This window comes from Rhincodon typus, chromosome 1 (genome assembly GCF_021869965.1).
Source record: "Rhincodon typus isolate 14 chromosome 1, sRhiTyp1.1, whole genome shotgun sequence".
NCBI lineage: Eukaryota > Metazoa > Chordata > Chondrichthyes > Orectolobiformes > Rhincodontidae > Rhincodon > Rhincodon typus.
In genome coordinates this window covers 64,055,492-64,077,361 of record NC_063332.1, presented here as the reverse complement: position 1 = coordinate 64,077,361, position 21,870 = coordinate 64,055,492, and the positions used below count along the sequence as shown (strand labels likewise).

Sequence of the window (21,870 nt, the reverse complement as noted above, 5' to 3'; positions counted from 1 at the left end):
CATGGATGACAACAATTGGATCTTCCCCTCCTAATCCAAGTTCCTCTCTTCCTCTCCAAGCAAGAGAGACGTTACCAAGCAGACAACAACAGCCATCAGCACTTACTGTCACAGTTGCAGAGAACTGTATCTATCCTCCTAGTTATCGAGTCCCCTACTATTACTACATTCCTATTTCTCCCCACCCTGAACTGCCCCAAATTTGAATGACTCCGTTTCATGATGTTCACTCATTGTCCCTTCACTCCCCACTCATCCACACAGTTTGCAAAAGTCTTCTAACTTTTGGATGGTTGCAGGGACAGAGGATCCTTGACGACTACATCATTACACCTCATACATGTCTTACCTACAGTCATACTGTCACGTCCTAGATCACAGACCAAGTTTGAGTTAGCTATCAAGACTTCAAGACTGCCTCTTGGAACACAGTGTCCAGGTAACTTTACTCCTCCGTAGTTTGGCAAAATGCTCTGACTCCAGCTCCTCCTCTTGATCCAAAGTTGCTCAACCTGCAAACACTTTGATGTATTTGTAAATCACCTTGCTGTCCAGCAACACTCATGCTGCAGCTGCAACACATCACTTGACCTGTCATGACTGTTGCATTTTATTTGTTATTAATTAAATCAGTGTTGCATCCCTGCCCTTTACACTTGAAGAATCCTGCTCTGAGCACTTTATTGAATTTTTTTTGATGCACTAATATTAATCTTGTACCTAATAAACAATTTTTAAAGAAAGGAGAAAAAAAAATACTTGATACTTAAATACAAATTGAATACTGGTTTCACTTGAGACAAGCTACTTAGTTTTAGCAAAAGCAACCAAACACCTGTCTTTCTCCATTAAGCTCATCGAGTCCTAACTCGAGCACTGTCTTCTAAGTCACGCATTCATGTGCGAAGTTGCCTACTTGTATGCTACCAAAACAAACAGTTTATCTGAGACAGTTAGTGAGGATTTAGTTTGAGCCAGTCGTAATTAGGCTGCTTTTCCAATTCTTTGAAAATAATCCTGGTCAAGTCTCATAACTACTGAATTTTAAACTGTAGATTTCACTTTAATTTGTGCAAAATTAGGTTGGAATTTTGCAGTTTACATTTAAGGTTTAGACACGTTCTCGCCCAGCAAACACATGCAACTAGTAATGTCCATATCACATGAGAATAACTTTCAAAGCCCCTTTGTCAATGTATATTTTATAACAATTTAAAATCATTGACCATTGTGTAAGTAAACTCATTGCATGATATATTAATTTTGATTTACAGGTTTCCACCATCATCTCCTCTTAAGCCTTATCCCAAAAAGTCACCTTATTTAGGTTGTGACGTTTATCCTAAATTTCCAAATTGGAATGACTATGATGTTCCGAAGTCTGGACCTGTACCAGTAAGGCCGATAATTTTGGTAAGATACTTGGAGTTCATTTAATATTTCCATTCAGTTGCAATTCACACTTGATTAATGAAATGCATGTACTGTATATCTTGATGTTCATGTGGACCGTACCTAATTAGATATTGAAAACTCGATGCTAAATTTTGTTTGGAGACTTGAAACAAGCATGGATGTGAGAGAGCATATGCTTCTTTTGTAGTAAGAAATTACATGGTAGCCAAAGTTTTCTTTCCCTCTTGCCTGGACCTGAGTGTTAATTGAACTTAGCTGATGCATATTAATTGGCGTGTACGTGATTTTTGCAGAGTCGGGGAGAGGTGGGTGCATGTCGGTCTTGTGGGGACATAGTGGCATTTCTGTCTTTAAGTCAGATTTAAGTGCCATTAAGGAAGGTATGTTTACATGCAGCCTCAGTATCTCAACTTCATGCGGGGCTGTTTGGTTTAGTTCCTGATGGCTGGTGTGGATTGCTGTTAAATGTGGCCTTAACACAATGCAGTTATTGTCCATTAACCTTTCAATTTTACTTTTTTCTTTTGTTCATGTTTGATCAAAAGTTTAACAAGATTTGTAGCTATATTGTCCTGGGCAAATAGAAACTCATCTGATTTACATCTTTCATTCTTACCTGGTCTAGCTTACATGCAGTTGACGCGTAACTGCCCTCTGAGCAATTAAGAATGGAAAATAAGTGCTGGTTTAACCAGTAATGGCCATGTCCTGAGAATGAATAGAGAAAGTACCAGTGAGCATGCTATTTATTGATTAAGTATTGCTTGTGTAAGAACTGAAACTTTGTATTTCTCTCCCAGTTTAATCCATGATTAAAAATAAAAGGACTTTTTTTAAGGGGAGAAAAGAAGCTTTCGTAGAAGTGATTGCTGCAATTAACTTAGTTTCAAGTGCTGTTTATATTATTATTCAACCAATGTGGTAAATTTAGCTGTGGATGACCAGGCACTGGGGTTTGTACAAAATTAGATTTGGTCAGCAACAAATAGCTGATTGGTCTGTGGAGTGATGACCAGTTGTTGAACTCAAAGGCTGTCTGCCTTCCAAAAACTATGGGAATGGCTTCCATATAGCAGAATTGCTTTTAAACAATAAATCGGAGATGTCTTATTATTTGTGAGTGAGGCACTCTATGCCTCCTGAAAGCAAGTGAAAGTACCCAGAGAAGAGAGATCAAGGATCAACATGTGGTTGTTGGAGTTCAGTCATCTCAGCTCCAGGACATCTCTGCAGGAGCTCCTTAAGTAAGTGTCCTAGGTCTAACCGTCTTCAGCTGCTTCATCAATGACCTTCCCTCCTTCATTAGATCAGAAGTAGAGACGCGTGCCGAGTGTTACACAATATTCAGTACCATTTGCAACTCCTCAGATACTGAAGCAGTCCTTGTTCAAATGCAACAAGACCTGGACAATATCCAGGCTTGGGCTGACAAATGGCAAGTATAATCTGTGCCACACAAATGCCAGGCAATGACCATCACCAATGAGAAAACTGAACGACCAATCCTTGACATTCAGTGGTGTTACTATTGCTGAATCCCCACCATCAACATCCTTGAGGTTACCATTGACTAGAAACTCAACTGGACTTGTCTCATAAACATAATGGCTACAAGAGCAGATCAGAGGCTAGGAATACTGCAGTGAGTAACTCACCTCCTTACTCCCTAAAGCCTGAGCATCATCTACAGGGTACAGGTCCAAGCACAATTGAATACTCCCCACATGGGTGCTGCTCCATCAACACTCAGGAAGCATGACACCATCAAGAAAGTTTATAAAATCACGAGGGGTATAGACAGGGTTAATAGTAGTTGCCTTTTCTCTTGGAGGTGGGGGGTTTCAAGACGGGGACACACTTTTAAGGTGTGAGGGGAGAGATTTAAAAGACACGAGGGGCAAAGTTTTTTTTTTTTAAGAGCGTGGTTCATGTGTAGAATGAACTTCCTGAGGAAGTGGTGGATGTCGATTATAAATGCAACAATTAAAAAGCATTTGGATAAGGACATGAATAGGAAAAAGTTGGTGGGACATGAGACAAGTGCTGGCAGGTGGGACTAGTTTAGTTTGGGATGATGTTCAGCATGGACTGGATGGACCGAAGGGTCTGTTTCTGTGCTGTATGACTCTTAAGTGCTGGCAAGTGAAAAGGATCATCTCAGCAGCCCTGTCGACAGGGACCATGAACAGCCTTCCCAGTCTTTCTCTCTACCCATAACACCATTCTTTTAATCTGCCTGTGTGTATAGGAGGTGGTTTCATAAGGGGCTTGGGGTTAGAGTTTGAACTATGGATAGAACCTAGTTATTTGCCGGTACATTTTAAGAACAGAAACCTGGCCTGTACTTTGTTAACCTGAGTCTAAAAAGACAAATAAATTGAGGAATTTTGCGTACTTTTTATAAAATTTTTAGCTTTTAACTGATAATTCTGGGGATAGCAGGGCTGCATTTCCAGCCGTCTACTCCAGTGATGTATGATACTTGCTAATTTGGTCAGTCATGCCCTCCATCTTCTTGGCAGTTTGGCTTTTTTTAAAATGGTAGAATATACCTGGTCTGTTTTTCTCTATCAGGTCAGTGTCAATATTCCAAATAGTTTGGCTAGAAACAGAACTAATTCCGGAAGATCACTTTCTGGCATTACAGGTTGCTTTTGGTCTCTTTTTAGCTTTTCCTATAGCCAGTGTCTTTGGGCACATCTTTAATGTTGCATGGTCAGCCCCATTTGTCAAGACTTAATGCGCAGCCTTTTGTCTTCAAGTGGTGGATTACGTCACTGAGAATGAGGATATTTAAATGTTCTTCCTTCTGTAGTTTGTTAAATAGCCACTCCTATTTACGTTTCAAGGTGCCAGGGCTAGCTACAGAACTTTGAGCTGCTGGTTAAAGGTTATTTCAGCCATCAGACTGGGCTTGCACCAGTTGTGTCTTTTAGGACTTGATCAGTGGTGGCACACCAACCCTGTTGATGATGGGCATTCAAAGGCACCACCCAGAGCATAATCTGTGCCTTTGCTACCCTCTACTATCAAATTTTATTAACATGAAGAGTTACTTCTCTCCTGCCTCAGTTCATGAGATAATGAGGGTCAGTTTGACCTGATTCTATGAGAATCATATTGAGGGTTGTCCAGGGACACTCCCTTCTAACTTCTACTCATGTTCAGGATGCAACCCAGAATGGTGATGGAGTGAGATATTGGCTAAAAGATAGGATAACAAATGTGCATGTCACACTATTCCTTGACTAAATTGTGGGATGATTGTCCTACTTTGACGTAAGTTTCCACACGCGATTAGGGGGAGTCCTGTAGGCCTGTTGGATGAAGCTTTGTATCTGAATCCAATACTGATGTTCTGTCTGATTTTGTTAGTCTTGTATTTACTTATTGTAGTTTAATACAACGGAGTGGCTTGCTAGGATTGTTGAGTCAAACTTTTGGTGTTTGGAATATTGTAGACCAGATGGCACATGGCTGAGTTTTATTTTCCATAAAGCAGGATTCCCAATTAAGGTTTTATACAAAGTTGCTTTTTTTTTTTTTTAAGGCGTCAGCAAGTGGCTCCTTGTCTCCATTGCACACACATTTAAATAAATGTGGCATTACGACTAATCTTAGGTTTCATCTCCCTACATACTCTCCATAACCCTTATTTTCACGAGACTAAAGATTTCTCCTCTGCCTTCATTATCTTCAAGGAGAAGCATGCACAGCTCTCTGAAAGTTGTTTCAATCCAAAAAAGTTGACCATCTGCCCTGAATAACTGTTCATAAATACATGCATGATGCATAACCACAACTGCATTTTCAAATGTAATTTGAGGTGCAAAATGCTTGCATTCACGATGTGTTAGGCCTTTCAAGAAGGATGGGTCAATTAGCCTTTTAGCAATGTACACAGTGCCACATGGGTTAAAAATCATAGTTGAATTTTTTTAATCTTGCCAGTGGAACTTCTATAGTCTGTATGATTGGTAGTTACATTTAATTATTGGGTGTCAGTTAATTGAGTTGGCTGGTTTGTGATGCAGTATGTTGATAACAGGGCAGGCACATTTCCCATACTGGCTGAGGATATTGAAGGCTGTGCTGCCTTAACCTTGTCTGAGGTGTGGTGACCCACAAGTTAAACTCTGTGCCAATTGTCCTTCTGTTTTGGGAGAGCAGCCCAAGATTCTCTGCAACTATGGTGATTTTCACATTGTTATATTGTTTTATAACTTTTAAGCTTGGATGAATCTTTGCATACCTGAATATTATTTTTTACAGCCAACCAACTGGCCTCCTTTATGATCTGTTGCAGAATTCTTACTCGTGGCACAAGCGCCATAGCATTGCAATTGGAGAAGTATCTGAATGTAGAATTGTACATCGGGAAGAGGTTTCACAGGCAACTGTGGAAGAAATCTGGAAATCAATGACCCTAGCACAGTGTGTCCAGTTCTTATTTCTCTTTTCTTGCTCTTCAGTATTTCCTTGCATGTCTCCTTTCATCCTCTATCCCACCCCACCCCACCCACAATTATTATTGATGTTAATGCCACTGCATTTTCTTTGATAAAATGTTCAAAAGTGTTGCTATAGAGTAGAAATGACCCAGACATCAGTTTCTGTGAATAGTGGAAAATGTTAATGTTTCAAGTCCGTGACTATTATCAGACATTGACTTGGATATCCAATCCAGTCAATGCTGCAAAGTCCTAATCTTAGTAATATTTGGGCATTTATATCCAAATTGGGTGAGCTGTTCCATAGAATAGTTGAGCAGCAGCTGACAATTGGCTTTGTCTTTTGAGTTTTCAGGTCAGAATCTGAGGTGTTGGTATGGTGTATACAGCCAGTACTGACCATGTTAGAAATTCAGGTCCCTTTTTAAAGGTAAATCAGAACAGCTTCAGAGTTGATTGAAAGCAGTTGATGCTCAATAGTCATGTTATCTAATCTCATCTGCTCCAGAAGTGTCATGACCTCTCTGAACAGATTGATCAGAAAATATCAAGAGCTGGACTCTTGGGTGGACTCTTGTGACATAGTGGTAGTGTCCCTACCTCTGAGCCAGGAGGCCTAGGTTCAAGGCCCACCTGTCCTAGAGATATTCCTGAACAGAGTAAATAAAAGTATTGACACCAGCCTTCTTTACTGGAGCACATCTTTATGATTTCCCCCTCCAATTCCATGTTAATGGAATCCATTCCCCCTCTTCTGACCCTCCTTAATGTTTGCCATTGTTGTACTGACCCTATTAGGCACTGCTTGTAAATTAATTGTTTCGTTGCTGGTGTTGGTTGTCTTAGTTGTTGACATCGTGGTAATGTCATTAGACTAGTATCTAGAGACAGGCAAGTGCTGTGGGGAAAATTAGTCGATGTTGAAGCTACTTTCTTCAGCTGGAAGTGGCTGATCTATCTTGGCATGCTTCTGATGTTTCCTAGCATCAGAAACACGAGCATTCGGTACATGACATTAAGAAATGGCTTAATCTATTAGATGTGACAAAGGCTATGACACCAATAACATCCTAGCAGTTGTACTGAAGACTTCTGCTGAAGAACTAGCTCTGACTCTACGCAAGCTGTTTGAGTATAGTTACAACCCTGTTACTACCCAATAATATGAAAAGTTGCTCTGAAAATTAAAAAGAAAGCTGCAATAAACCAGACTAATACAATGAATGAGTTTTTGATATTTTTGTTCCTGGTACATGGTCAAATCATAAAATAATTTGTGCTAGATTTATGACAAGCCTATTTTACTGCGTATTGCATGCACTTTTGTGTCTGAGGTAAAAAGAATAATACAGAAATTTATATTGACTTGTTTTGCCTTTCAGTTTACAGAAGATTCTTGGCCTTGCTTGTCTAGAAGGAGTTCTGGATTCCAAACTACTCAATCCCAAGCATATCATCTATAATGTTCAACATATTAATAAACAAGGAGTAGTAATTCTAGAAAATAAACAGGGTATGTATTCTTACATAATCCAAATTCTTAAATACTGAACTAAACATTCACTCAAATGAGCAGAGTAATTGTCAATTTTCTTGGATTCTGATTTTAAGAGCAAGTTACCTACTTGCATTTTTTGATTATAAATTTTTTTTAATTTTCTTCTTCCTCTTACCTGATTTGAAAATACTAATGTTTTTTTATTGGTACATTTTATGCTGGCAGTCATTTAGTTCATTGCCCAAGACTTAATAACCAAGTTGCTTCTTGAAAATGCAGAAGTAGTGGGCTATTCTGAAACATTGACAATCATTGCTGTGTTGGTTCTTGCAACATATCTGAAGTGCAAACTTCTGGTCAGAGCTGCTATGTGGGAATTAAGGGAACAAATAGTATCTTTCTTTTATCCCTCCTTACTCTGGCTCACCAAGACTCAGTGCAAAATTGGTGTTGCTTCCCAGCTGAGATTAACAAGGACTAGGCTTTGGATCTGTACAATTTTCATCCTGCACCTGAACATGCTTCTACTTTGACTTGAATGTAGAAATTGCAGAAAGTTCCTTTAAAACAAAAGCATCCTCACAAAATGGTGATTTTTATAAATGTTTAAAAAATTTAGAGAAAAAAGTGAACATAATAAAATCTTCTTTAACCCTTCAAGGTTTAATTTTATTTTTTAAAAGTTCTTGTTATTCATCAGAAAGACATATCAAGATGTTTCAGTACTAAAAATGATTAAATTCCATCTTTTAAACAGAAGAGCTTCCACACTGGGTTCTGTCAGCCATGAAGTGTTTGGCAAACTGTAAGTAATAATGTAGTAATCTATGATCTGATTTGTGACATTGTTTGAAATAACATACCCATGGACGAATTGGACACGAGTCAGAATTTTCTACTTTGCAGAATGAATCTTAGTGGTTGCATTTTCACTTGTGTGGTGCATTCCTGACTGAGATCATGGCATTTTGCATGTTTTACATAGTTTCATAAGTAATGTTTATACAGTCATAGAGCATGGAAACAGGACCTTCAATTCATCTAGTCAATGCTGACCATGTTCCCAAACTAAACTACTCCCACTTGCCTGTGATTGGCTCCTATCCCTCTAAACCTTTCCTGCTCATGTGCTTATCCAAATGTCGTTTAAGTGTTGTAACTGTACCTGTATGCACCACTTTTTTCTCCTGGCAGTTCATTCTACACACGAACTGCTCCGATGGAAATTTAAAAAAAAGTTGTCCTCCATGTCCTCTTTAAGTCTTTCTCCTGTTCACCTTAAAAATATGATCGCTAGTTTTGAACTCCTCCGCGCTACGGAGAAGACCCTGGTCATTAACCTTATCTGTGCCCCTCATGCCCTTATAAATCTCTCAGGTCACCCCTCAACCTCCTGTGCTCCAAGGAAACAAGTCTCAGCCTATTTTTCTGCACCCTCTCCAATTTAATAATATCCTGCCTATAACAGGGTGACTGTAACTGGACACAGTGCTCCAGAAAAGGCCTCACCAACATGCTGTACAACCTCAACATGACGTTCCAACTCCTATGTTCAAAGTTCCTAGGACCCTCGGCCCTACCGCTAATTGTATAAGTCCTGCCCTTGTTTGTTTTGCCAGGGAGATATTGGAAAACATCTAGTGGTACTGTTTTATACCAGAGTGCAACATGGGAATTACATTATAGCCAAATGCTAGCAATTTTTAAAGTAACAGATGTGCTATGTACTCAGTGTATGCAACTGCATAGACTGTATAGCCCTTAGAAACTTGGTGCATATACTGTATTCCTTGAACCTAGCATTGTTGTAGTTTAAATGACAGAAAAGGCAGCAGAGGATGCATTTCTTTTACTTGTGTACCTTTCTTTTTGAATGATGAATATATTTATGCACTCTGTTTTTGCAAGGGGATATTTTTGGTTACACTATTCTGAAATGCAACTACACTAAATTGGATCCAGAATTGAAACATTGTGGCTGTAAACTATTCAAATACATGTAACACAGATTCCTAGTTTTAAGCTTGAGCAGAAGCATTGGACAGGTTTTCTTTGTTTGGAGATGATATGTAACTGAGTCTTGATATTGAGGTTTGCTCATGGCTTTCATCATTGCTATGATTTATCTTCTAAACGGTGGAAATAGATTTAGCCCTTGCTTTTTTTTTTTCTTTGCTTTTTTTCCATATTTGCTTTATATGCAGTAAATAATGATTTTATATGTTGTGGATAATAAGCATACTCCCATTGAAGGCAGAGACTATACTTCAAAATTTGAGACTGGAGAGGCTCCAAGTAGCAGTTATAACAAGTTTTCACTTGAAGTTGTGTTTGCATTCCTGAAAATTAAGACTTTAGGTGAAATTTAAAAGCTGTAGTTAGATTCTGTAGGACCTTCCTGATGCAAAAAAGGAAGATTGTACTATTTTGTCTATCTAATTAAAGTTTAAATATGAAATATTATAACTTTTGCTTTAACAGTACTTTCTGGTCCTCTTGGTCATCTTGCCCACTGTTCTCTGACCCCCAATCCCCTGGTTTACAGCCTCTCCTACTCTCTAATGCACCACCTTGCTGTCAAACATTTGAGTTGGGGATCTCTTCCAATCCCTGAATCTCCCCCCTCATCAGTTTCGTGTCCTGATCCCTTGCTATGAGAAAATTCTCATGGTTGGAGTGGTGAGAGGCAGGAGTAATTTCAGCTTGATTTAGATGTCTGTTTATCTGAAAATACTGGTGCTGCAGTAGCAAGAGAAGGGGCTGTTAATAAAGGGGATTAAAAAGAAATACATATAATTCCAAGGTTTTCCAGGGCTAATATCTCACCTTTATCTTAGGAGAGTAGAACACAGGAAGGCATTACAAGAGTTAGTCCTTCTTCCTCCAAACAAGCTTCCAGCGGACTTCAAACAACTATCCAGAATGCATTTTTACTGCTTTTTCTGGAATCTCAGGTTTTCACTTCAGTCATAATTGTTCCAAGTTCAGACTTGAGCATAAATGTCTTGCTGTAGTATATAGTTTGGTGTTCCAAATTCTGTATATAATTGTAATTTCTTGTTCTTTTTCTCAGGGCCAAATGGAACAGATTTGAACCGACCCATGTACCCAGGGTTTGAAAGAGATGTGTTTAAGACCATAACAGATTACTTTCAAAAGACAAAGCAGCCATTGCTAACATTTGAGTTCTATGAGCTCTTTATCAACATTTTAGGTGGGTAAAACATGCAACACATAATTCTAAGGAAAAATCTAAATTCCGAACTATCTTCATTGTGAGCAATTTAGTTCACATGAAAAGTTTTTGTAGCAGAGAAGAGATTAGTCCAACTGCCCTAGCCATCCATGATGTTAACTTTTTGGGTTTCTAATGATGCTGGATCAGATTTGTTGCTAAGAACCAGTCTAGTTTCTTTACAAAGCCAATTTTATAATCATCATTTGTTATTGCTTTCAAATTTGACATGCTGGGTATTTATTCCTGAAAATTATCTGAATGTTAACACTCAACCTTGTCATTTCACTGGTAACTAACTGTTGATCAAATACCTGATCATGCATTAGGACTGTCTGCTTGGCTACAAACAAACCATTTTCCACTCTCATTTCAACCTGTGCAGTACTCTATTGCGTGGAATAGTACCAAGTGCTTTTGAAACCTACATCGTGGTCTATTATGTTCCTTTTAAGAAATTCAAAAGTTGAACTTCTGAACTATGCCGACTGTGTTTATTGGAGTAATGTCCAAAATTTTCCAAGATTGCTGATTCCCAACAGTGTTGATAACTCCAGTCATCTGAAATTTGATCTAAGTCGGGGCTTCCTAAAGTATGGGTCTCGAGCTGAAATTTTGGTGTCTGTGGCAACAATGGCTGCTGAAATTTAAAACTTAAGGTGAATCACAGTTTTCCCCAGTATAATAGGTTTTAAGTTGATTTCATTTGGAAGAAGTCATATTGGACTTGAAGCATAGCTCTTTTGCTGTCTTCATAGATATTGCTGACCCTCCTGAGTTTCTCAAGCTCTTTGTTTTAATTTCAGATCTCCAGTACAGTCTGTGTTTTGCTTTTCTTTAGAGGATTTACTTTGATTCGTAGTGTCGTTAATAAACTAAGCATATTTTGATCCTTTGAAGAGCTAGGGTGGTTTGTTGGAGGTATGTATAGGAAACATGCAGTATAATACAATTGTTCAGTACAGTTGCTGAATTTGAATTGGCTCTTGTGTTCACAAATGAGCTGTATCTCCAGAGACAATGAACACATTTGTAAAACTGTAATCACGGGAAGATTTCCATTGTTTTCTTACATGGATCTTTATCACAGGCACTACCCCATCTTCCTGAACAGCAAGCTTTTTGTATGAATGCTGTTAATTTTCTGTTGACATGAGGTCTATAGAATTTCGGTAGATAATCATGGCTCTTAGATCTTTTTATAAAGCCAAGAAGTACTAAGTCAGTACTGCAACAGAAGACTTTAATTACAACTGGAGAACATAATTTTGCATCCCTCTCCAAATATAGTTTCCAGTTGAGGTGCTAATGAATGATGGGGAGATCTTCTGGTATAATGGTGGTGTCCATAACTTTGTACCAGGAGCTTCTGACCGAAGCCCAACATCATGTTGGTCATAGAATGTGCATTCAAATGTGGCGATTATGGCTTGGTTATCAGCATGTACTTCCTTCCTTCTGGTACACCTGATGGTAGACCGTAACAGTGAGGGAGCTTCTTGCAAAACAATCCTGAATGTAGCACTAGCAAATAATTGCAGTACCATGTCCGCATGTGACCCAACCCAGGAATGAGGTTTGGGGAAAGGACAGACCAACCATGAATGAAAAGGCATGGGAGGTTTATGGACACATTAGAGAGAAATACGATAATATATGCAGTGACTAATTCACTAGTGGCTAATGCTGTTAAATAGTTTATCTTTGGATAATTAGTGATAACACATTCTAACCAAAAGTCAAAAACTGTGATGGCAATTACCACATCAGTGACCTCAGCACTAAGTGCCGAGACTGGCACTTCAGTGTAATACTGATGGAGAACTACATGGTTGGAAGTTCAGGTCTTTTATCAATATTTGGACCAAGGCTGTAATGAAATCAGGAGCTGAATGGCCCTAGTAGAGCCCAAACAGAGCATCACTGAGCAGGTTATTATTTTGCAAGTGGCTTTTAATAGCACTGTTGACAAATCCTTGCATTTGTCTTCCCCATGACCTTTAATAAATGGAGGATCTTCTGGATGGACAAGACATATAGGGCTTGCTTGCAGCAGTGTGGTAGAATTCTTCATGGTTACTGGCAGAGGATCTGGGAAGATCCTGACAAATTTGTGTGCCTTGAAGAGCCCTCCAGCATGCTGGTATTCATCTTTCCCAGTCTCTTAGTGGAATATGGCACCACCTTGTTTTCTGATTCGAGTGTATCCAGATGGGTGTTGAAGTACTGGCATCTTTTTGCTTGCTAGCTGCTGCAATAAGCTCATGGTGACACCACTGGTCTTCAGGATTGCTCTGACACCAGGAATGTTGTTCCACAGTTTAAGCATTGTACTTGTCTATTTGATACTTAGCAGAAAATGTTAAGAACATTTATGGAAAAACAGCTCTGTCAAAATGAGCCAACGCAGTTAAGATCCTAATTTAAAACTGAAAGTGTAAATTCTTGGTATCCACATGTTGGCATTTCTCACTAGCAAATCTCATCACATTATTTAGTAGTAGTATAGTGAAGAAATGTTCTTCCTTGCTTGATTCAAACGGATTCACTTAAGGAGAAAATGAGAAATATTTCAGCATGGTGGCTCAGTGATTAGCACTGCTGCCTCACAGTGCCAGGGACCTGGGTTTGATTCCACCCATGGGCAACCGTCTATGGAGTTTGCAGGGTTTCCTCTGGTTTCCTCCCACAGTTCAAAGATGTGCAAGATGGATGGATTGGCCATGGTATATTGCTAATTGTGTCCAGGGATTTGGAGTTAAGGTGGATTAGTCATAGGGAATGCAGGGTTACAGGGATGGTAGGGGTTGCGATTCTGAGTGGGATGCTCTTTGGAAGGTCGGTGTGGACTTGATGGGTCAAATGGCCTGCTTCCACTCTGATGCCCGGTGGTCATAGGACTCTTGTGGTCAGTTCAGATATGTTCCTGATTGTAAGGTAGTATGATGAGTGTGTCGGGACATGTAGTATCTGCAACCAGATCAACGGGACGCCCATTGGATCACCTATCTCCGGACTAATAGCCGAAGTAGTGTTGTAGAGACTTGAAAGTACGGCCCTTCCGCTAATCTAACCAAAACTGTGGATACGCTACGTGGACGACACCTTTGTCATCATTAAACGGACCAAACTGGAGGAGACACAGGAACTAATAAACAACGGCCTCGCTGGAATCAGATTCACCACAGAAGAGGAGAAGAACAAACCGCTCCCATTCCTGGACATCATGGTAGGGTGCAGGACACATGGGGAATTCCTAACAAAGGTACACAGGAAAGCCACATACTGACCAAGTACTGAATTTAAACAGCAACCACCCTAACACACATAAATGAAGTTGCGTGAGAACATTATTTAAACGGGCAACAACACACTGCAGCTGCACAGAGCTACGCCGAGAAGAAGAAGAGTACCTCTTCCAGGTATTCAAAGACAATGGATACCCGAAAAACTGGATCAGAAGATGCCTATTACATGAACGACAACAGGAAGATACTACACGCCCCGACACATTCATCACACTACCTTACATCAGGAACACATCTGAACTGACCACAAGACACCTACGACCACTGCATCAGTGTAGCACACAAACCCACATCAACCCTACGACAACTGCTCACCGAATCAAAGACCCACTACCCACTATGGACAGGACCAATGCCATATACAACAGTCACTGCGGAGACTGTGACAAACAGGAAGGTAATTAACAACAAAGGTACATGAACATCAATTGGCTACAAAAAGACATGACCAATACTTGCTCATCTCTATCCACATGAATAAGGAGAACCACCAATTCTACTGGAAAAACACCAGGATCCTGGGACAGGCAAAGCAGAGACAAGCATGGGAATTCCTAGAAGCCTGGTACTCTAAGAAAGCCATCAACAAAAACCTAGAGCTCGACCCGAAATATACTCCACTGCGAAGGAAAACAAGAAGTGAGGTAATCCAGCTCAATGGACACCAGAGTTTAAATAACAGGTGGGAAAACACAATGGCGCCTCATTGGAGGCTGCACTGATGATGTTACCCAGCAGGGTAATGAAACATCTGCGGAACAATGAATCAGCTCAGTGAGACAACCAACCACAACCTGAGCTCCAAACCTACTCTAAAACCTTAGGTTCACTCTTTAAACAAGCCACTGAAAGTCCATAGTGTTTGGCCAGTATGCTTGCATTTTAAATTGGACTGAATGAGGTCTGATAATCAATGCGACACTCTTAATAACTCATCAAACTGTACAGTTTAAGTTTAGCAGTATACCAAGTAGACATTCCTCATGCAAACGGGTTCTCATGTTCTGCTTTTAGAATCATCTATTGGATTTTGTTAAAATCCAATGTTTTTTTTTTTCAATGTTTTGAATGTTGTTTTCCTGGAAATTACTTTCATAACTGGCTTCATTTTTTCTTTGAATAGAAGTTATTCAGAATTCTGAATATTTTCAATATTTATTTTAAATAAAGAACTGATTAAAAGTTGTATTATATAAGCTTGGAATGATGTTCACAAGTTTGTGGTAAAGAAATTGAGTCACATTTTCTGAAGTCGTTAGTCTGTTTCCTTATCACTTATTTTTGTTCAGATTTAATTTACTTGCTCATAACAACAGGATATGGATCCAATGGCTATTGGTTTAACTCTGCTCTTTTATGAAAGCTAGGTCTTTTGCAACGAAAGAAAGATGGTATCGAAGCTCTTCAAGTTTGTTGCCTCCTTTTGCCCCCGGAAAACCGAAGAAAGCTGCAACTCCTAATGCGAATGATCACTCGTATTGCTCAAAATGTAGAAATGCCACCACTTCATGATGCTGTTGCAAACAGAATGTTGGTGAGTTTGACAGTTGACTCAGTTCACAAAACTACCTTGTAACTACTGAGATGATGAGGCATATCCCAATGTGAGAGTTTTCCTATTCCAATTCAAGCAACGTCCTGGTAAACTGTTTCTGTACCCTCACTAAAGCCTCTACGTCCTAATGGCGAACAGAACGGTACTTAATATTCCAAACGTGGCCGAACTAAAGTTCCATACAACTGCACATGACTTGCCAATTTTTATACTCTGTCCTGAATGATGAAGGCAAGCATGCTATAAATCTTCTTGACGACCTTATCCACTTGGGGTTGCTACTTTCAGGGAACTGTGGACCTGTCTGCCTAGATCCCTCTGTTAATGCCAGGTCAAATGACTCATTTATCCATTTCTCACAGATGTTCTCCTAAGGACCTTTTTTGAATATTTTAAATTTTAACCTAGAAAATTTTAGTTTTCAATCTCCAACCCAAATCATTTTCTTTCGAATTGAAGATGATTCAAACCTTCTCTCGCTGTATCCTGTGTTCAGAGGATGAAGTGGATCTTGATGAGTTGCTTGCTACTAGACTTGTAAGTTTCATGATGGACCATTGCCAAGATATTTTGAGAGCTCCTGACCATCTACAAAGTGCAGTAGAGGAACATTTAGCCCATCTCCGAAGAGTTCAGGTACTTTAAAGAGTATTTGATTTAAGATGGAATGTGAAGTAATTTTTTAAAATTCAGAAGGAATAATGCTATTTAGAAAATAATATGCAAACAACACTCCTGCAGTATTTTTAAAATGTTAGAAACTCATTCTTACAGGTTGGCTGATTAAACGTTTATCAAATAAGGTCCTCAAAATTAAATGTTATTTTTGCCAGATAAAATATGCAGATGCTGACACCGATGCTACACTGGCTTCTTACACCTCTTGTCAGATTACTACTGAAGATTGTAAAGAACAGAGAGGTTCTCAAGCCACAGTTGCAACCCTGCTAGAAGAAATAATAATGAATAAAAATATTTCTGTGAAAGAGAAGAAGAAGAAATTAAAGCAGGTTGTGCATTTAAGAACTCCAATTTTTATTGGTATTGCTTATTTCTAACATTTTCATAAATGTTTTTCCTTAAAGTGTAGCTTTCCTTCATTCTGCACCCTCCAATTAAGGTAGGACTGAAACTAGTTTGATCGTAGGGAAATTGTGTCCAGTACATACAAATATGATGACATTGGCAATATGCTCTGTTCTATGTGTTGTTTTCATTGTTGTCATATGAAGCTCCAGAGACTGCAGTGTTCATCTGCCACAATAAAAGATTACATTGCCCGCTGCCTGCAATGCATCTTTCTTGAAACTTTTTTTTCTCTCTAGCTCAAAGATGCTGTATCCAATTAGCATATCTGCTGCCACACCAGAGCAATCTCAACTGTGTCTAGAGGTCAAATCTGGAATGTTCTCTGTCCATACTGCTGCTCATGTCACCTGATGAGCTGTTCATTTTAATAATCAATTTCTTTGGATACAGAATCTACTGGTTGTCTATAACATCCTAAAATGTATTGTCACATTTAAAAATCCAAAATTCAGTTTACTAAAATATCTACAGTCGTTACTGCATAGGAAAACAGATTGAGTCCAGACAGCGAAATAAGATCCCCAGCTATGTGCAGGAGTATTGCTGGGGCTTAATCAACTAAGGCTACATGACTAATCTTCAGATATTTCATAACTTCCTTGGGACCATTGAAATAACTATAGCATTTATTTGTCAGGTTATCTGGAACAAAACATGAAGAATCCATACTTCCAGAACCTGGTCTACTCTTCCAAGTTCCAGACTGACTGGCTCATGTATTTACCAGAGAAAATTGACTTGGCTATCAACTTCCATAACCGGCTGTATCATTTGGGGCCATCTGATACCTAAGGGGAGCTTGTTCACTTCTTTGTTTCCCATGAAAGATATTCACAGTCAATCAGTCAAATTTGATTTTGAATGTTTGCTGGTTGCATAGTATTAATACAGTAATACTATATAGTATTAGCAGTTCCCCATAAGTGATCATGTGAGCACTATAATTTAAAAAATATGAGTGCAATATCACTGTTATCCAGACAACAGGAGTGTAAATCATACCGTATGAAACTGCAATTTTGGTAAGTAGGATGTGACTTTTTAAAGACAGTTGCTTGACTGTCTTCAACCTAATCAATATAACCACCAAACCCTAGATGGATAATTATATATTTATTCCCCTTGAATGCTCAGAATAGAAAATTGAATTTCACAGTATCTTAAAAACCTATTTGCTGTGTCAGTCATTGGAACCCCAGTAAACTGTTTACTCAGAGAACTGTTTTGTAGGTTGTTGAGGCAATTATTGTCTTGTTTCTAGTGAAAGAGGGCTACAACTTGCATTGGAAATTTTGTATGAATTTATAAAACAATGCAGTATTGGTTTAATATAATTTGGTCTTTATTCGTCTCTCTTCAGTTTCAGAAATCCTACCCTGATATATACAAAAACCGGTTTCCAACAGCAGAGAGTGAGGCAGTGGTCTTTCCTGAAAAATCAAAGCTCAAACCACAGTTCATGTTTTTCACAATGAAGAAATCATTCCAGCCATTTAATAGAACCCGGAGTTTCAGGATGTAATACCTTCAGAACTGTGGCAAGCTGCTGCTAATGAGATTTTCTCGGTTATCGACCTCAGTTCTTAATTCTGTGGTAATGGTATTTGAAGATCCTTGGTGCTAAAAGTGAATGTTACATTGCATATTATACAATAATTTTCAGTCACGTTTTCAGAACCCTGTTACTTATTGGACATAAATAGTTGAAATTTAAGAGAAGCCATTCACTTTGAGTTTATTCATTGAATACCATATATGGCAAGTTCAGTTTGATCCAATAACCATTAAGTGTTAAAGGAAAACTGTTTGACACAGCAGAAATATAATTTTGAGTATTATGCACCATTTATTGATGTAAGTAATTAACTAAGCAAATAATGTTGGCATATTTTAAGGGTGTATTCTCAGTGTTAATTTTTGTGTTGCCTTAATCCTAGTTGCAAAATGACAGACAATAGATATCTGTTTCAAGAAAGTGTTCCTCATTCCATGAAAAGCTAGGAATATCAAGAACCTACATGGGTCCATAGCATTGCCTTTTTTGGGAATAAAACAAAAGATCTTTCCTCTTGCCATAAACTGGAAACCTTAGTCAACACTGCTTCCAGTTTCTACCCTTTTTCCATCTTCACATGGTCTGTCTCAATGTTTTTTTAACCTTAACTGTCTCATTTTTTCTAAATTGTCAGCCAATATTCATTAGAAGCTTGTTGACTACATTTCCTCTTGCCTTGCTTCCTTTAAGGACTCTCTTCTATTCTCATTGTTTCTCAGTTAACCCTCTCAGAATGGGTACAAAGTCAATATTTTATACCAGTGCATCTGACATGTCTTCTGTTTTCATCAATTAATGATTCTGCTCCCACTACACCCCCTTGGTTGACATAGCCCTGGCTTTACTGTTTCTTAACACTTGTGCTTATAGTTCTTCTCTCCCTTCTTACATCATAAGTTCTCTCGTACTCACCTTTCATCTACCACCTTTCACATTCTGTAGATACTCTGCCATTTCAGCCATTTCAACAGCAAACATATTTTCTCCTGCCCTCCTCTTTTTTTCACATTAAGACCACTATCTGTGACACCCTGGTGCATGCCCAACAACCTTTCGTTTTTCCATGCAAATGCATAAGATGCAGTACTGTATATTTATCATCTCTATTCCCAGGGCCCTAAATATTGCTGCTAAAACGCCAATTATCTTGTTCTTTTCAATTTATTACATTTGTTGGTCATGACAGTCTCTTCTACGTAGAAGATGCTAGAGCGAATTGGATGACACTTTGACAAACATCTTCGTTTGGTCCGAAAAGCTGAGTTTCTTATGGTCTGTCATTGATTTTCCTGTGCCTGGTCTCCTACATTGTAACAATGAAGCTCATCATCATTTCGGGCAATAGCATCTTGTCTCTTGGTTATGCACTCTGTAGATGAATGTTGAAGTCTGGTAATCTCTGCACTAATTTCTTTTGGCGATGACAACTGTGGAAATAATTCTGCTGTTCCCATTACCATCTAGATGTATCTTCTATTTCTTGTTCCATTATCATCTTCTACTTTGCAGTATCATTTCATGGTTTAACCCTTTCTGCCCTTTCACTATTTTTCAGAACTTCCCAGATGTTTATTCTCCTCTTTCTCTGTCTCTATTTGCTTAAAACTTTGTAACATCTGTATTTCCATTTCATACAAAAACTCATCAACCTGAAACCTTAGCTCTGCTTCTCTCTCCATAAATGTTCCCTGACCTGATACGTTTCTGGCATTTTTGGATTTCTAGCACCTGCAATTTGCTTGGCATTAGTTCAAATGTGGCTCCTAACATATACTAGACAGTGGTTTTTTTTTTTTTTTTCAATGCAAGTAAGGTAATATTTATTTCACATTCCTAGTTGTCCTTGAGGGGGGGAAAAAAGACTACCGTCTAGTGTACATGTTGTTGTGTGGAGAAACTACAGTATGAAAACGCCTGCATACAGTGCATTAATGCACTAATGTCACTGTGCCACTCGGCCATTATCTTATTGTTTTGACTGTTTATCTTGATGTAGGGACACGAAGAAAACATTGGAGATTATGACCATTGTTCTAATAATGGCAGAATTGACTGGGTTTTGCAGTTAAAAGGCATGATGGGTCTAACAGCCTCTCACCATTATTTACTTAAAAATTGGACAGTCTGATGTGCAAGCATGTACTGTCAAATGCAGGACTTTGGAGGTTGCAGTTTGTAATGTGATATTTTCAGCAAGTTTCCTAAAATGGCATTTTGCTGTTGAATAGTGTGCCATTGCTATACTTACCTCCTAAATGAGAAGTAAATTTATTAGGAAAATGTGGGACTTACCTTCCATTGCATGTATCCTTTTAACAATATCTCTGGTATTGAATTTAATTTTAAAAGGTGTAACAATCTAATTCCTTCAGATTTTAATTATTAGCAGTTAATTATTTTAACTTCTGCCTTGCTATCTCAATTCAATTGTTCTGTTTCATGTCCCCCCCTCCCCATTTTTGTATTGAATTCCATATTCAAATGCCAATTTCTGGTTCAGTCTCTGCTAATCAGCAATTCTTAAATGTAATTGATGAATGAGATAGACAAGTTTAGAAATTTCCATTCTTTTCACAGCTCCCAGATGCTCTGCAGAAGATGCTGTGCTTTTTGGCTGTAATTTACATTACATTAAGCTCCAGTGTGAAATCCACTAGAAAGTATATGCAAGTGGTCATATGTGATGACAGAAATTTGCTCCCTCCTTGTAAATAATAAATATGTTGACTACCATAATATAATGAGACCATGAAAGAGCATAGGACTTAGGAGCAGCAGGCCATTTGGTCCTTCAAGACTGCTTCACCATTCAATAAGATCATGGTTAATTTTTTTGTCTCAGCTCCACTTTCTTGTCTGCACCTCATAGTCCTTGACTCATGAGTTGGACCATCCACACACAGGAATCAATAAGATTTCAATATGAGGGTCTGGGTAAACACTCTTTTAATTAACTAGTAGCAAATACAGACTCTTAGGTTTTGCACAGTTAAAAACATTTTACTGTATGATTTCTGACATTTCAAGTTTAAACTCAAAATGCATGTAACAAATTAGATTATCGCCTAAATGCTATCATCTACTGTAGTCAGTCTTAATCACTGAATATACTCACTTTTTTGTATTGTTGGTGTTGAAATGCTATTAATTGTCTCAAGTAGTGTTCATTAAGTTGTACTTTATTTGGATGCTCAATCCTCATTTTTGTAAAATAATTTGCCAGTCTTTTAGTGCCAATGTTACATCTTTTATTCCTCGTATCATTCCTTAGCCTTAAGGTGGTGTGGTGACCTATTGCCACACCCCTGTCTTGGTGCTGCTGCTGGACAGCATGCAAGAGTATTCTGGTTTAAGCTGGCTTGTTTATTCAAGTATTCACTGATGGGGATATGTTTTGCTCAAGTTGAAATTGGCAACTTAGTTGCAGTTGTGGACCTTTTTATATACTCTACAACTTGGTACAGGAAGTAAATGTACAGTTATAATAAAGTAGGATAATTAATACAAAATTGTATTTCATCTGTTACCTTCTGATGGAACTACTGAGGTATTTTGTCTCTAATAAATTAATTGGAAATAATAAAATTGGTGATTTACTGAATAAATTGCCAAATGTTTGCACTATCTGTGAACCAGGTGGGTTGTTTTGAAAATAAATTATCAGATATTTTGAAGCCAGTGGTTCTTTAAACATGGACAAAAGAGGTGAACTCCAGTGGTGAGGTGGGAGTGAATAGACAACAAAGCAGCATTCAACCAAGTG

At 38.5% G+C, this 21,870-nt stretch overlaps 1 protein-coding gene across 2 annotated transcripts in view; it reads left to right on the top strand.

The window, feature by feature from the left end:
- Positions 1-21,639, top strand: part of LOC109911931 (DEP domain-containing protein 1B-like) — a 38,584-nt gene extending 16,945 nt beyond the window's left edge. The window contains exons 3-12 of one of the 2 annotated variants that reach the window (XR_007263653.1): positions 1,275-1,413; positions 5,723-5,850; positions 7,250-7,380; positions 8,123-8,170; positions 10,439-10,579; positions 15,276-15,442; positions 15,923-16,099; positions 16,297-16,473; positions 17,190-17,574; positions 17,913-18,008. Coding sequence is in view for 1 of the 2 variants with exons in the window: in XM_048605178.1 (XP_048461135.1) it covers positions 1,275-1,413; positions 5,723-5,850; positions 7,250-7,380; positions 8,123-8,170; positions 10,439-10,579; positions 15,276-15,442; positions 15,923-16,099; positions 16,297-16,473; positions 17,913-18,074 (1,270 nt within the window). In the remaining variant the exon portion in view is untranslated. Of the gene's footprint in view, positions 1-1,274; positions 1,414-5,722; positions 5,851-7,249; positions 7,381-8,122; positions 8,171-10,438; positions 10,580-15,275; positions 15,443-15,922; positions 16,100-16,296; positions 16,474-17,189; positions 17,575-17,912 lie in introns of both variants that reach the window. The other variant, XM_048605178.1, reaches the window with a different exon arrangement.
- The last annotated feature ends 231 nt before the right edge of the window (positions 21,640-21,870 follow it).